Source organism: Polypterus senegalus, chromosome 14, assembly GCF_016835505.1.
Source record: "Polypterus senegalus isolate Bchr_013 chromosome 14, ASM1683550v1, whole genome shotgun sequence".
Lineage (NCBI taxonomy): Eukaryota > Metazoa > Chordata > Cladistia > Polypteriformes > Polypteridae > Polypterus > Polypterus senegalus.
In genome coordinates, this window is record NC_053167.1 from 71523800 (window position 1) to 71539952 (window position 16153).

Sequence of the window (16153 nt, forward strand, 5' to 3'; positions counted from 1 at the left end):
TCTTCTAAATGTCATTCTGAGTGCAAATTTGGCCAGTATGGCAACAATTCCTAAATATGTTTTGTGAGTGCTATTGGTTTCTTGTTGCAAAACTAAATCTGGGAAACTTCTCATTTCCAAGTTTTAAATACACACAGAAAAAATAAATAAATCTGAAGAATTGTAACCATGTTCTGCTGTTTTGTATAAGATAGTAGAAATAGTCTTTTTTCCTTAAACCAATGCAATGATTATTTTTTATAACTTTGTAATGAAAAAATATTTACAAGGACACAAACTAATGCAAAATGTATTTTTCTCTTTTTTATAGGCTCGCTTCTCATACATGCGCATGAAGTATTTTTTCTTTTCTTGGCTGGCTGTGTTTGTCGGCAGCTGGGTGGTATATGTGCAATATTCATCCTATACCGAACTATGTCGGGGTCATGACTGCAAAAGTGTTATAGTAAGTAAACTGTTCCAACTAGAACATTTTTCTTTCTCTCTCTTTTTTTAACTTTAATCGTTATTGCCTGTTAATGATGAGCATTCACAAATTAAGTAACCTTCAATTATAACCTTTTTTATTTAAATCTCAATATAATTCATTGAACTATACAAAAAGAGAAGGGTTTAGTTATTATTATATGTTGAGTGATTTGGATGAGTTTTAGGGAATTCTATATAAAACTGATTCCCAACCCTTACCTTAATCACCAGTTTAGTTTACTATACTCTATACACGTAATCAGATTACTGCTGCTGATACTACTAATTTTACTAATTGTAAATGAGTTATACATTTCAAAATAAAATACATTTTGCGACACCTTGGTGTACTGTACATCTTTGCAACTAACACAACTAAGAGTGCTGGTTTCCTTTCAGCATAGACAAGAATTTATTATCATTTTGTTTCCCCTGAAGAAGGGGCCTGTGCTGCCTCGAAAGCCTGCACAATGTAATCTTTTTAGTTAGCCAGTAAAAGGTGTCATTTTGCTTGACTTCTTGTAACCATAATGGGTGACACAGTACAATACCCTAGTACTACAAAAATTAGATGCTTAAGACCAAGCCTTTCTTAAAGGACCCCTAGCAATAGTGATTTTGAATTACTGCCTGCTGATGTTTGCTGCAGTCAAGGGTTGGGTGATAATATTATTTTACTTTTGAGTAAATGTCCATGAAATATGGGATGCCTTTCTATTAATAAACATCTCCTAATGCTTAATGATTCCTTTCTTAATCCCAGAAACATATTTTAGAATCCTGAATCTTCCTTCTTACTTTTACTTAAAGATAGGCATACTTTTGAGTTCAAGATACAGTGAGTAACTGCATCAGCATGAAAAGAATTTACCCATAGCCCTGCTGCCTCGCAGGTAGGAGACCCGGGTTCGCTTCCCGGGTCCTCCCTGCGTGGAGTTTGCATGTTCTCCCCTTGTCTGCGTGGGTTTCCTCCGGGCGCTCCGGTTTCCTCCCACAGTCCAAAGACATGCAGGTTAGGTGGATTGGCGATTCTAAATTGGCCCTAGTGTGTGTTTGGCGTGTGGGTGTGTTTGTATGTGTTGGCACTCTGCCCGAGATTGGTTCCTGCCTTGTGCCCTGTGTTGGCTGGGATTGGTTCCAGCAGACCCCCGTGACCCTGTGTTCGGATTCAGCGGGTTGGAGGATGGATGGATGGATGGAAATACTTCATAGAGGAAAGAGTTAGACACTGGTTTGCTAAAATTATAGTACAATTATTGACTTTCTTAAAGTAAGCACTGTTAAGTTCTGCCTCCTGATAGTATTTGTGGCTGCATTAAAAAATTAAATTTAGGCAACATTGTAGCAGTCCTACCACCTGTCTATTGTTTGTATTGCGTCAAGTCTCACACCACCAATTAGTCTTTTCCTGCTGTCAATACATGAAATAACCTCTTCATAATGTTTTTTTTTCAATTTTAGATTGATAATGATTAAAAATACATTTTCAGTAGGACAATCATTTTTTATTAGTAGTAATGTATGAGGATTTGTACTTTTTGTAAATGCTAGAATAATGCTGCCACCTTATGGATAGAAGACTTATTACATGTAGCAAAAAAATATCTTAGTACTTTGCTAAAATAACATTGGAAAATGAAGGCTAGCTTGTATATGCCACTTTCTGGATCTATATTGCTATGCTGCTGTTTCTGATCAATCAATTAATCAATTTATGAATGACAATATTTGCCTTTTTCTAGCCTGTACAGGTAATTATAAAGTTTAGGTATTAACAAAGACAACATCTGAGCTGATGAAGTTCAGTAATTGCAAAAGTGTACACAAGGACAGAGAAAGGATATTATGATTAACAAATATTGAGTCAAAATATCATAAAAGCAAATTGAAGACAATGGCCAAGGTAAATGAGGTAAATACAGTGGAAACCAAGTTAAGAGATCACATTCTAGAGTATCAAGCAATGTGAAAAATTTGCATCTTCTCTTTCTAATAAGTCCAAAGCAGTATCTGGTTTCTGTTTTTTCCTCTACAATGCTTCCCTCAAAACTCTGCCAATAATGTCTAATTCGCTAAAATGCATTTGCCCATCCTCTGCATTGTGCTGCTAAATCATCTTTATAAATATCAAAAATTGCTCAAAAAATTTTAATTACCAGTACATACAATTTAAATGTGTTCATAGACTGTATCCCACTTGCTGAAGACATTATCTAATTGGACTAGAATTAGATCCCCTATGTCACTTTTTCCCTTTTCAAGTTCCTGCACTTTCCTCCACATGTTCTGGGAATATTCACCTGCTTTGGCTCTCTGGCGCTATGTGATTCTTTCTTTCCCCATTCCTTTGTGCCCTCAAGATGTTTTCCTCTAAGACCTTTCTTCTGTTTTCTTACTTTCCCTGTCTTGCTCTTAGCAGAAGATTTTAATGACTGCTATGTTGATGTTATCCTCTCACTGGAAAAATCTGCAATCTGAAAGTCATAGTTTTACATTCTTAAGTTTCTTTGACTTTCTATATGCTGGATCAACAACTCTTCTGGCTTAACTCTCCACAACTGGCTTCATGCAGTTCAGTTAGTAAAGAGCTGATTGTGTGTTGCTCCGTGAGGCACTTTTTCTTCTCCACCTTTCTTCGTTTTTTGTTTTTTTCCTCTTCACTTTGCACTCCTGTGTGGTGTATGTGTGTGCCAGTTCACTCATGAACTCTCGCTCTTTTTTACTTTTTTTTTATTATGTCTCTGTTTAATAGCCGTCTCAGGTGCAGTTGGGGAGGTGCTTTGAATTTGTTCTTACAAAGGCCAAAAATCTGTCATTATTGTTGATTTCCTTTTACTGTATCCATTTTTCATTTCATCAATGAAAAAATTATCACAAAAAGGTACTATAAAAAACACAAGGGACTAGAAATCTGGAAAGAGACAAAAAGGGTAGCCAAAGTTCACTTTAAAAGTGAACCTGGTAACAAATGAGTCCCTGGTGTTTACTCAGCATATCCTTTTATGAAGGGTGAAAAGTAGCAAGGCCAAGTGGGAAAATGCGTGAGCAGCATGATGCAAGATGGATACCACATTTGTTACAAAAGAATTAAAGATGTTCAGGTAGATTTGGATGGTGCATCAAGCAGAAAACACACATTGCTAAAATCAGGGTATCTTTCCAATGTAATAAAATTTGAGTACAGCAGAATGCCATGTAATACTCCTTAAACATTTTAAAGCTGCTTTTGACTGATGATTATATTTATCAAATTGATTTTAACTAGAAGTAAAGGAAAATGAATGTAGATAGATTCCCCTCTCAAATAAGGTCTCAAATAAAGGGTTAAGTCACTTTTAAGCTAAAGGCAGTCCTTAAGAGGGGAAAAGGAGAACTTTTTGCCCAGAAGTATTGATGAAGGTAAAGTGCTACACTGAATGAAGTGCGCAATCCAAAAATAAAATAAAGTGATCCTGAAAGTGACTGATTATTAAATGAAAGAAGAATAGTAATACTATATTGGGCTTATCTATGGTTCATTTTAAAATTTTCTAAGAAAAGAGGTTCAAATGTTTTTAAATCTAGAAAAGGGTAAGATTCATTATAGATAAATGAGCAATGCCAAGAGAAAGTAAATAAAACCTTGAAAGTGTTTAATATATTTTAACCTTAAAACCTATATATGGAAATAATGAAGCACTGAGATAACCTTAAGTAACCTGATTGTGTTTTGCAGTTTATTTATTATTCATTCACTAGAGTGAAGCTCAAAAGTGTGTTTTTATATATATATATATATATATATATATATATATATATATATATATATATATATATATATATATATATATATATATATATATATATAAAGAGAGAGAGAGAGATGGACAGGGGTTAGCATTTGCCACATAATTATTTGCAAACTAACGAGACCAATGATCTTAGTCTTAATCAGAAATGTATGACTTGATATGATCTGTAAATTCAAAACCATTTAGGTAGCGGCAACCTGATCGGCACAGACCCCCTCCCAAACCCTTCTTTTAAAAATACCCCATGACACAGTACATACATGTTCAAGATTCATAATCAAGTGTAGATTCTTACATTTGTAAACAACAGGTGGAGAATTTACTGTTGTTTATATCTAGCTCTCTATAGCACGTTTGTTTTAGGACCGTAGGCCCATGTGTTTCACTGGTATGAAATATTTTAGTACAATTCAACAACTATGTATTAGCAGCCTGCTAACGCATGTGTATTTTGGTTTTTAGTGTGATAAATACAGAAAGGGCATAATTGATGGTTCAGCCTGTAGCAGTTTGTGTGACAAAGAAACACTCTATCTAGCAAAGTGCCTGTCAACAAAACCTAACAACCAGGTAAGAACCACTCTTATCTTCTTTGTCACATTTATGCCTGTATTCATTACACCAAACTGCTGACTAAGAGTACTTTTGTAAGCCTAATTCGCACTGGTAATGAAATGTTATAACCCATTTGATGACTAAATATGACAGGAATCTGCCTTGCTCTTATGATGGCTTTTATCACATCTTGAGTTTAAAAATTAAGAGTCTGGAGGACAGAGTAAACATTTCTGTGGTTAATTTGTGTGCTTGAGATTTCTTTGGAAGACGTTTTTTGTCTGTTTTCTGATTTGCTAATAAGAAAGTCCTTTAATTATTTCTCACTCTTTTTCATTAGATATAGGAAGTCCTGTTGCCAAATGTTCTGTTTCATATGGTAATATTTTAGTTCTGTTATTTTATTACATCTTAATTTATTGTGCTACACACAGAGAGAAGTAACAATAATTTAGGGAGAAGCAACAAAGGTAATCTGACTTAGAGTTCTTTGCATTTTTTGCAAATAAGGTCATAATGTCCTTATTTACTGTTTCATTAAGTATTTGTAATCTTCTGTTTGGCTTAAGAATGTACAAATATACGCAGCAATACCAATTCATAAATGATCTATTCCAGGTTTACACAGGCAACTGGGGAGATCTAGAAGGTGTAGTGAAATGTCAGATGGAGGAAATTGTCCGTTTCGACTTGGGGGCAGAAATGGAACCAAGAAAAGAAGCTATTTTATTTGATAAGCCAACTAAAGGGACCTCTGTTGAGAAATTTAAGGAAATGGTCTTAAGTCACTTAAAGGTACAGTGTTCTGTTTTTTCCTTTCTTTTTTAAATTAATCAAATCTGTTTTTTTCGCTTAGTGGGTCAAGGGAAGCTGACATACAGTATATTGAAATTGGGCAGCCTCAGGGATGAGGCAGAATCTTCTTTTTTATTCTGTAGGATTTACACACACACAAACACTTTCTTCTTTCTAGGCTAGTTCACAATTATCAATTTACATGTCTTTCTCTGGAATGATAGCAACTTACTGTATTCATAGCTGTTTCCAGAAAGAAAACCAGTTAATAAATGGTCCATTTATAAATACAGATTAGAGAGATGGAAGCAATTTGACTGGAGTCTTTTATTCTAATTAAATATGTACAAAATGCATACATTTCCATTAGTGTTGACATACTGTATTTCCTAACTAGTTCAATTTCAGTACCTTGTAATGGTACAGGCTGCTGCTTTTAAAGAGAGGTTGATTGCGTTGCTGCACCCACCACACCACAAGCCACCTGGATTGGGACCCAAGTGCAGCGGGTGACAGTTCAATACTACACTGAAACAGTGTGCGTTTTTTTTACAATAGATGAAATGCCAATCCTGCCACCAACCCCCAAGTTTTCCCTGTAAGATGGAGGACCTGCTTGGATGCAAATGTGGCCATTGGTGCCACGGCCCACCTGCCAAGTTGTTTGCCTGCCAAAGGTAAAGTCATCCCTGATGGAGGATCACAGGAATCATGGGAAAGAGGGGTCCTTTCATCGGAGCAATGTTTCAGCCGTGGCATGGCCAAATGGAGATGCAGCTAGATGGGTGAGGTCTCCAGGACTCTAAAAATATCCAAACCTAATTATGTCATATCATCTACTGTTAAACCGTAATTCTAAAATTTTTATTATGCTGTCTTAAGGAATTGTTCTGTTGTGTATATTGTATTGTATTGACCCCCTACTTTTGACACCTACTGCACGCCCAACCTACCTGGAAAGGGGTCTCTCTTTGAACTGCCTTTCCCGAGGTTTCTTCCATTTTTCCCTACAAGGTTTTTATTGGGAGTTTTTCCTTGTCTTCTCAGAGAGTCAAGGCTGGGGGCTGTCAAAAGGCAGGGCCTGTTAAAGCCCATTGCGGCACTTCCTGTGTGATTTTGGGCTATACAAAAATAAACTGTATTGTATTGTATTGTATGCAGATTAACATCACACCTGGGACAAAGCAATTGCAGGTCAAGTGCCCAGTGGACTAAAGTCACTTCTGGCGTTTACGGGATTCAAACTGGCAACCTTCTGATTGCCAGCACAGATCCCTAGCCTCAGAGCCACCACTCTAATCTCAGTGCACTTTGTCAAAGCATCATTAAAGTAATCACCATAGCCAATACACAGTGGCTCATTCTGTCTAAATCTGAGAAAAATGAAAACAATGATGTTTGGCTGTGGGCTAAATACAGCACAATACAATTTATTTTTGTATACCCCAAAATCTCACAAGAAGTGCCACAATGGGCTTTAACAGGCCCTGCCTCTTGACAGCCCCCAGCCTTGACTTTCTAAGAAGACAAAACAAAAGCTCCCAAAAAAACCCTTGTAGAGGAAAAAAATGGAAGAAACCTTGGGAAAGACAGTTCAAAGGGGAGACCCTTTCCAGGTAGGTTGGGCGTGCAGTGGGTGTCAAAAAGAAGGGAGACAATGCAATACAATACACAGAACAGAACAAATCCTCAATACAGTATACAAATAAAAATGTTACAAGTACGGACCAGAATTTAACAGTAGATTATATCACATAATATGATTTGGATTTGTTTAGAGTCCTGGAGACCTCATCCATCAGGCTGCCTCCCCCATTTGGCCATTCCATAGCTGAAATAGCACTGGGCCAGCCAATCCGATGAAAGGACCCCACTTTCCCACGATTCCTGCAATCCTCCATCAGGAATGACTTTACCTTAGGCAGGCAAAATAACTTGGCAGGTGGGCCGTGTCACCAAGTGCCACATTTGAGTACCGAGAAGAGAAACAGAATAGGTGAGGGTTAATATTCAATTATAACTCTCATGTTACTTATGTTTTAGTGCTAATGACTAACAACAGAGATGCAGTCTGTACTGTTAATCAGCAGCTCTAGTCAGGATATGCTAAACTGAAGTATTGAGTCTTCAGCCGGGATTTAAAAACTGAGACTGAAGGGGCATCTCTTATAGTAGCAGGCAGACCATTCCACAGTTTAGGGGCTCTGTAACTAAAAGCTCGACCTCCCACTGTTATTTTATTAATCCTTTAAATCCTAAGCAGACCAGCATATTGAGATCTTAATGTGCGCTCTGATTTGTAAGTCATGATAATTTCAGACAAGTAAGCTGGACCTTGGCCATTTAATGCTTTATATGTTAAAAGGAGGATTTTGAAATCTGCCCTAAACTTAACCGGGAGCCAGTATAAGGATTTAAGAACTGGAGTTATATGTTCATACTTTCTTGTTCTTATAAGTTATATGTTCAGACTTTCTTGTTCTTACAATAATTCTTGCAGCAGCATTTTGGATTAACTGGAGGCTCTATAAAGAACAGTTTGAACATCCAGTAAACACCACATTGCAGTAGTCAATCCTACTAGAAATAAATGCAGGAATTAATTTCTCTACCTTCAGTTTGTGTTATCTATTCACTTGTCGTCTTGCCATAACATCTCCATCCTGTATAAATTATTTTGCAGTCAATTTACAAATTTACAAATTCTTTCACTGTTCATTTTGGAAATTGTAATCAACAGCAAAATAAAATATTACAGGAAGGTGTTTTCAATACCTATTTATACAGTATCTTACAACCCTAAAATGTATCTGTAATACATACCTTGATCCTTACCACAAAACAAAGGATGGTATATTTACGATCGACAATGGAACCATGGCCATGTGTAAAACTTATTCATCAATTAATTAATTAATGTTCATATATAAAATCAATTTTCTTTGATTTGGGTTTACGTTCAGTGTTTCACTGATTGATTTAAATAACTGCTTGTTTACTCTTTAATACTGAGTTTAATTAACTTGTTCACTCACAACACCAACTTGACAGAGTTTGAGCAGTTTTGTGAAGAAGAATCGAGAAAAATCACAGTGTCCAGATGTATAAAGCTTATAGAGACCTACACACACAGACTCAAGGCTGCAATTGATACGAAAAGTGCATCTACTAAATACTGACTTGAAAGGCGTTAATACTTACGCTTTAGACCACTTTTTCAGAAACCTTTTTCACTTTGATTTTAAAGAGTCTTTTTCTGTTGATCAGGGTCATAAAAGCCAAATTAAGTTCACTGGAGTTCAATGTTGTCTAACAATAAAATTTGAAAACTTCTAAGGGGGTAAATACTGTTTATGGTACTGTAGGTATTCTTACTGTTGCTCCGGGTCTCACCACTCTCCAGGCGAGAGGGTATCTATGAACCCAAGGCCGCTGCAACAGAAACAAAAGTTAATTCAGCTTTGCTAAGGGGAACTTCCTGTCTTCAGCTGAGAAAGCAAGCCGCTTGACTTCTACTGCAACGGGAAGGATAACATATTACATATCGGCATGCTTTCTCCTGGCCTCGCTGTGCCCATTTACACATCCTGCCCCCCTGAACATTTTACTTCCTCACACAGACACTCACCATGAACCCAGGGCCTTTGAGTCAGTAAGGCAGAACCAGTTTAACTGAGGAATAGGAGACCTCCCCTGTTAAGGAGAGCAAGCAGAACACTTGACTTCAATGCAGCATCTGCGAGGGTGTCATATTACAGTGACTGGCTCTCTGCTGTGTTTTCTCATCTAATCCCCTCTTACACTATACGTCACTTTTTGTTTCAGAGCCATTCGTTATGACTGAGATTGTAAAGGTCATAGTACTCAAAATAAGACTCCTCCACCTCAAGTTATAGACAAAACTGTTCTTCAGGTACAGAGAAAACAGTGGAGACGATATGAATAATTTACCCAGAATTAAGAAAGAAACTGAAATATCCTTTATGGGATTTTTTTCAGCTCTCAAACTCTTTTAACATGTTTATACCATCCAGGCAGATTTGCCGTGCTTCTTTTCCAACTTAGGATAGCAGTTTGCAGGCAAGGGACTTTGATAAACATGTAGAGCAGGAGTGTAAATGAAAATGCAAAGTGGTTGACAAGGTCTGAAGGGGAACACACAAGTAGCAGATTATCTCCTGTATATCATGACCACAATTTTAATTTCTATTTGAAGTACACAAAGACTGGGTGGAAAAAATCAGAGTTCACTGTCGTTTTATGCTCATTCATTCAACAGAGTGTAGTTCCAGCATAACAATATCTAGAGACACCAAAATGCAAACAGGAAATGAAGTGGAGGGGAGTCAGGCTTTTTTAAAATGCACAAGTAAGAATTTCAAGTGTTATTGGTTGGAGCAGATTAGTAAGTGACAAACGGAATGCTTGTCTACATTCACTGACTAGAAGAAATGCCTGCACTGCTCTCCTCATATGACTGTGCCACCGAAGTTTCAACTTTGGGGCAGCCAGGATTACAGAGTATCAAGTAAGTGCTGTCCACCATCTATGGGTGTTTCATGCATTTACAGTGTGCATAGAAAACAATCACCTCCTTCAAAATATTCACACTTTTGTTGTTTTGCAGAAATGAAGACACACACAAAAAATATTTCACCATCTGTATTTACTCAGTGCAACTTATTGCCAAGTGAAACATATAATAGCAACCGTTGAGAAAGAAAAAAAAATGAAAACAATAAGAATCACTGAGATGGTTTAAGGACTACCCCCTGTGTTAGTACTTTGTGGAACCACCTTTTGCTTCAATTATAGCTATTAGTCTTTTGGGATACAACTTTACCAACTTTGCACATATAGACTGTGCAGCATTTACCCACTCTTCTTTACAAAGCTGTTCAAGCTCAGTCAAACTGGACCGTCACCATTGGTGGACTGCAATCTGCAAGTGATGGTACAGATTTTCAATAGGTATCAAGTCTGGGCTTTGACTACGGGCCATGCACGGACATTCACCTTTTTCATCTTCATTCAACTGTATGATCAACTTTGCTGTGTGCTTCAGGTCATCATCATATTGGAAAGTGAACCTTCTTCCCATTGACAACATTCTAGAAGAGGGCAGCAGGTTTTTCCTTAAGAATTTGACTGTATTTTGTCTCATCCATTTTTCCTTCTATCTTGACAAGTGCCCCAGTCCCTGCTACAGGGAAACACCCCCACAACAGGCTGCCACCACCTCCAAGCTTTACTGTAGGCATGATGTTCTTTGGATGGTAAGCTGTATTGACTTTCTACCAGATATACTATTTGGCGTTGATGCCAAATAGTTTGATTTTGGTCTCATCTGACCACCTTTTTGCATGTAGCCTCAGAATCTTTAACGTGCGTTTTGGGAAAGCTCAATCCTGTGGCCTTTTTTAAGGCGTTTTTCTTGCAACCTTCCCATACAAGGCACATTTGTGGACCATTTGTAACATTGTTGTTACAAGCACACAGTGACTACTCCTTAACAGAAATTCCTGTAACTGCTTTAAAGTTGCCAAAGGCCTTTTGATAGGCTCTCTGACAAGTTTCCTCCACACTCTTTCATCTAGTTTGGATGGACAGCCTTATCCAGGAAGGGTCCTAGCAGTACCAAAGACGTTACATTTCTTGATTATGGACTTTACTTTGCTCAAACAGATTGATAACGCCTTTGGAATTTTTTTTGTTGTTTCCAACTCCTGACTTGTGACTCTCCACAACTTTATCTCAAGAGATCTTTTGACAGTGCCTTTGCCTCCCACAGTTGATTGTTTGCTTTCAGCTACACTTCCAACCACTGGAATTCTGTAGGAATAGCTGTTTTTATGGCTAAACTAACCACAATAATTACAACTGATCACAGGTGGAAGCCACTTAGCCTGGTGGGCAATAGAGAAAATTATTACTTACAACTGATGGGAGTTTACAGTTATTTTTTGGCGAGTGATCCTTTGACCACCTTAGTGATTGTTTTTTTATCTGAACTGTTACTATTATATGTTTCGCTTGCTTTTTATAAGTTGCACTGAAATATTTTTTGTATGTGTCTTCATTTCAGTCTGCAAAGCAACAAAAGTGAATATTGGGGTGGGGGGATTCTTTTCTATACATACAGTAACTGAACTCCAAATTTACTTATACAGTCATATGAAAACGTTTGGGAACCCCTCTTAATTCTTTGGATTTTAGTTTATCATTGGCTGAGCTTTCAAAGTAGCAATGTGTGTTATGGAAACAGTAGTATTTCAGCAGTGACATTAAGTTTATTAGATTAACAGAAAATATGCAATATGCATCATAACAAAATTTGACAGGTGCATAAATTTGGGCAACAGAGATATTACATCAACACTTAGTTGAGCCTCCTTTTGCAAATATAACAGCCTCTTGACGCCTACTATAGCCTTTGATGAATGTCTGGATTCTGGATGGAGGTATTTTTGACTATTCTTCCATACAAAATCTCTCCAGTTCAGTTAAATTTGATGGCTGCCGAGCATGGACAGTCTGCTTCAAATCATCCCATAGATTTTCGATGATATTCAAGTCAGGTTACTGCGACGGCCATTCCAGAACATTTACTTCTCCCTCTGCATGAAAGGCTTTGTAGATTTCAAACTGTGTTTTGGGTCATTCTCTTGTTAGAATATAGAACCCCTGCGTAACTTCAACTTTGTGACTGATGCTTGAACATTATCCTGAAGAATTTGTTGATACTGGGTTGAATTCATCTGACCCTCGACTTTAACAAGGGACCCTAGTCCCTGAACTAGCCACACAGCCCCACAGCATGATGGAACCTCCACCGAATTTGACAGTAGGTAGCAGGTGTTTTTCTTGGAATGTGGTGTTCTTCTTCCGCCACGCAAAGCACTTTTTGTTATGACCCAATAACTACATTTTTGTCTCATCAGTCCAAAGCACTTTGTTCCAAAATGAATCTAGCTTGTCTAAATGAGCATTTGCGTACAACAAGCGACTCTGTTTGTGGCGTGAGTACAGAAAGAGCTTCTTTCTCATCACTCTGCCATACAGATGTTCTTTGTGCAAATTGCACTAAATTGTAGAACGATGTACAGATACACCATCTGCAGCAACATGTTCTTGCAGGTCTTTGGAGGTGATCTGTGGGTTGTCTGTAACCATTTTCACAAACCTGCGCATATGCCACTCCTGTATTTTTCTTGGCCTGCCAGACCTGCTGGGTTTAACAGTAACTGTGTCTGTGGCCTTCCATTTCTTGATTACCTTCCTTACAGTTGAAACTGACAGTTTCAACCTCGGAGAGAGCTTTCTGTAGCCTTCCCCTAAACCATGATACTGGACAATCTTTGTTTTCAGATCTTTTGAGAGTTGCTTTGAGGATCCCATGCTGTCACTCTTCAGAGGAGAGTCAATGGGAAACACAACTTGCAATTGACCACCTTAAATACCTTTTCTCATGGTTGGACACACCTGTCTATGAAGTTCAAGGCTTGATAGGCTAATCCAACCAATTTGTTGTTGCAAGTGATCAGTATTGAGCAGTTACATGCATTCAAATCAGAAAAATTACACGGGGATCCAAATTTTTGCACAGCCAGTTTTTCACATTTGATTTAATTTCATACAACTAAATACTGCTTCACTAAAAATCTTTGTTCGGAAAACACCCCAGTACTCCTAGTAAATGAAAGACATACCACTGTTATCTTTTTTGTTGAAAGTAGAGTAAATTATTATGCAGGCTGAGAAGGTTTCCCACAGTTTTTCATATAACTGTAGTTGTTCCACTAATGGGCAGCACGGTGGTGCAGTGGTAGCGCTGCTGCCTTCCAATTAGGAGACTCGGGTTTGCTTCCCAGGTCCTCCCTGCATGGAGTTTCCATGTTCTCCCTGTGTCTGCATGCTCTGGTTTCCTCCCACAGGCCAAAGACATGCAGGTTAGGTGATTGGCGACCCTAAATTGTCCCTAGTGTGTGTGTGCCCTGTGGTGGACTGGCGCCCCGCCCAGGGTTTGTTCCTACCTTGTGCCCTGTGTTGGCTGGGATTGGCACCAGCAGACACCTGTGACCCTGTGTTAGGATATAGCGGGTTGGATAATGGATGGATAGATGTTCTACTCTTTCTGGATTTTGGTACACACAGAGCAGGAGGAGAAAGTGTGTTGTGAAGTACTGCTGAGAGTAGTTAAATAGATAAATATAAGTAGTAACTGAAATCAAAGAAATACAATTGTTGCTAAGACAATAGAACATGAAGCTCATTTCATGTCAGCCAAGATACTGAAAGCCATATTTGAACATTCCTAACAGGAGCAAAAAGAGCCCAGCTAAGCTCCAATGAACTGACTCTGACAACCCTCTTGTTGAGGATGTTTCAAAACTAACAGCATTCCCAAAATTGCTTTATGTAACTCAGGATCACAGGACCACATCCAGCCTCCACAGTTTCGGACACAACTGTATTTAGTATTTTTGAGGAAAGTATTTGTTATTGTTGTTTTTTTTTTTTTTTTAATTTTTGAGTGGAAGGTTTAAAAAATAACAAAAAAGGCTCTTTCACGCTAGTCAGTTGTATTGGTCTAACATGTAATACATCACGACAGCTGTTTTTAAGGTTAATGACAATAAATTAACAGTGAATTGACTGCCTTTGTTTTGTATCTTTTAGGCTAAAGTTGGTGATCAAGCAAACTTAATGGATCTTGTCAGTCTAATCATTTCTGTAGCTGATGGAAATAAAGATGGTCACATATCCCTGCCAGAGGCGAAATCCACATGGGCACTCTTGCAACTCAATGAGTTTCTGCTCATGATAATACTCCAAGATAAAGAGCACACCCCCAAATTACTTGGATTCTGTGGGGACCTTTATGTCATGGAAAAGGTGCAGTATACCTCGTTGTATGGGGTTAAGATTCCTTGGCTCATCGAGCTCTTCATTCCCTCAGGACTTCGCCGAAGTATGGACCAGTGGTTCACACCTTCGTGGCCGAGGAAGGCCAAAATCTCAATTGGGCTTTTGGAGTTTGTAGAGGATGTCTTCCATGGGACATTTGGGAACTTTTTGATGTGTGATATGAGTGCAAACAATTTTGGATACAATGAAAAGCATGACCTCAAAATGGTGGACATGAGGAAGATAGTTCCTGAAGTTAGTTTTAAAGATTTTATTAGAGACCGTCACTGTGATACTGATGATGACTGTGTCTATGGTTCCGATTGTAGGACCACCTGTGATCAGACCAAAAAAAGATGCACAACAGAAGTAGGCCAGCCCAACCTTGCTAAAGCGTGCCAGTCACTAAAGGACTACCTTCTACGAGGGGCCCCTTCAGAAATCCACGAAGAGCTTGAAAAGCAGCTGTATTCTTGTATAGCGCTCAAGGGAACAGCAGATCAGATGGAAATGGAGCACTCCTTAATACTAAACAATTTGAAAACACTGCTGTGGAAAAAGATTTCACACACTAAAGACTCCTAAAGTGCTGAAATGTTTTGTTTGTGTTTTACTTTTCCACCTTTTGAGACAGAAACTTTATAATGTGAATCCTGACAAATGCATTGGTACTGGTAGATTTGAATAAGACTGCTGGTGAGACTTTACGTGTGTTTGGGGGGGTGTGTGTGAGCGAGAGTGTGTGTGTGTGGTAGTACGCAGTGTACACAGGGCACTGCACCTCACGTGTTTCACAAGTATCAATTCATTTGTCCAACTGAGAGCCTAAGCCATTTTGAAGATTGTGCCATACAAACTGAAATTCATTCAGCTTAACTGCCCACACGTGACAAAAGGGATGTTCCCGGAACTTAGCGGCATGTTCTTGCTGTTCTTGCCTCAGTCTCTTATTCTTCATGTGTATATATGTTGTTGCTGTAATGTTTTACAATTTTTATCTAAGAAACCACTATGAAGTGCTTACTGTGGTTAGTCATTGCTGCTGTTCCACAATGGATTACTATGTCTAGAACGTTCTAATGTTTACGTACTAAAACTTTAGCATGACAGATTTGCACATTAAAGACACTACACAAATTAAAGAAGCTCACATTACCTTTTTGTGGTACCACATTAAGCAGCCCAGATGTTTTGTCCATTGAGTTTAATGTCCAGAAACCTTTGAGAATTCAATTCATTTGACATTTTGTAAAAATATGTTTATAGATTATACCCGACCCAAAAATTCACAAAATCCTCAATGCAACAACACAAATCTTAAACCAAAAGTGTTTTCACTAGAAAAATTCTGTTAGTGGGTGGCATTGGTTGCAATACGGCACGTTCCCTCTTAGAGAAGTGGCACTGATAAAAAATGACCTAGTGGCAATAAATAATTAAATAATGCCTTGTTAGACCATAAAAGGAATACGTACCAATTTTACATTAAATTGTAATAAAAGCATTCCTACAAAAAAAGGCGTCCATCCATCCATCCTTTTTCTAAACCATATCTAGAGCAGGGCTGTGGGAGGTGTGGAGCAAACATCAGGTGCAAAGCATAAACACCCCCTGGACGGCGCGACAGGCCATTGCAG

General features: G+C 38.2%; 1 protein-coding gene across 1 annotated transcript; it reads left to right on the top strand.

Annotated features, from left to right (window-relative positions):
• The first annotated feature begins 314 nt into the window (after positions 1-314).
• On the top strand, positions 315-15658 carry dipk1aa (divergent protein kinase domain 1Aa). Its single transcript, XM_039735421.1, has 4 exons — positions 315-445; positions 4722-4829; positions 5433-5609; positions 14289-15658. Exons 1-4 carry the CDS (start codon positions 326-328, stop codon positions 15099-15101), a joined length of 1218 nt encoding a protein of 405 aa, XP_039591355.1. The 5' UTR covers positions 315-325; the 3' UTR covers positions 15102-15658.
• Positions 15659-16153: the final 495 nt, after the last annotated feature.

Bases quoted from the DNA above. Each gene is read 5' to 3' on its own strand.
- dipk1aa (XM_039735421.1), top strand. From the start codon at position 326: ATGCGCATGAAGTATTTTTTCTTTTCTTGGCTGGCTGTGTTTGTCGGC. The intron at 4,830-5,432 runs GTAAGAACCACT...GATCTATTCCAG, and splicing joins CAACAAAACCTAACAACCAG to GTTTACACAGGCAACTGGGG. The intron at 5,610-14,288 runs GTACAGTGTTCT...TGTATCTTTTAG, and splicing joins TGGTCTTAAGTCACTTAAAG to GCTAAAGTTGGTGATCAAGC.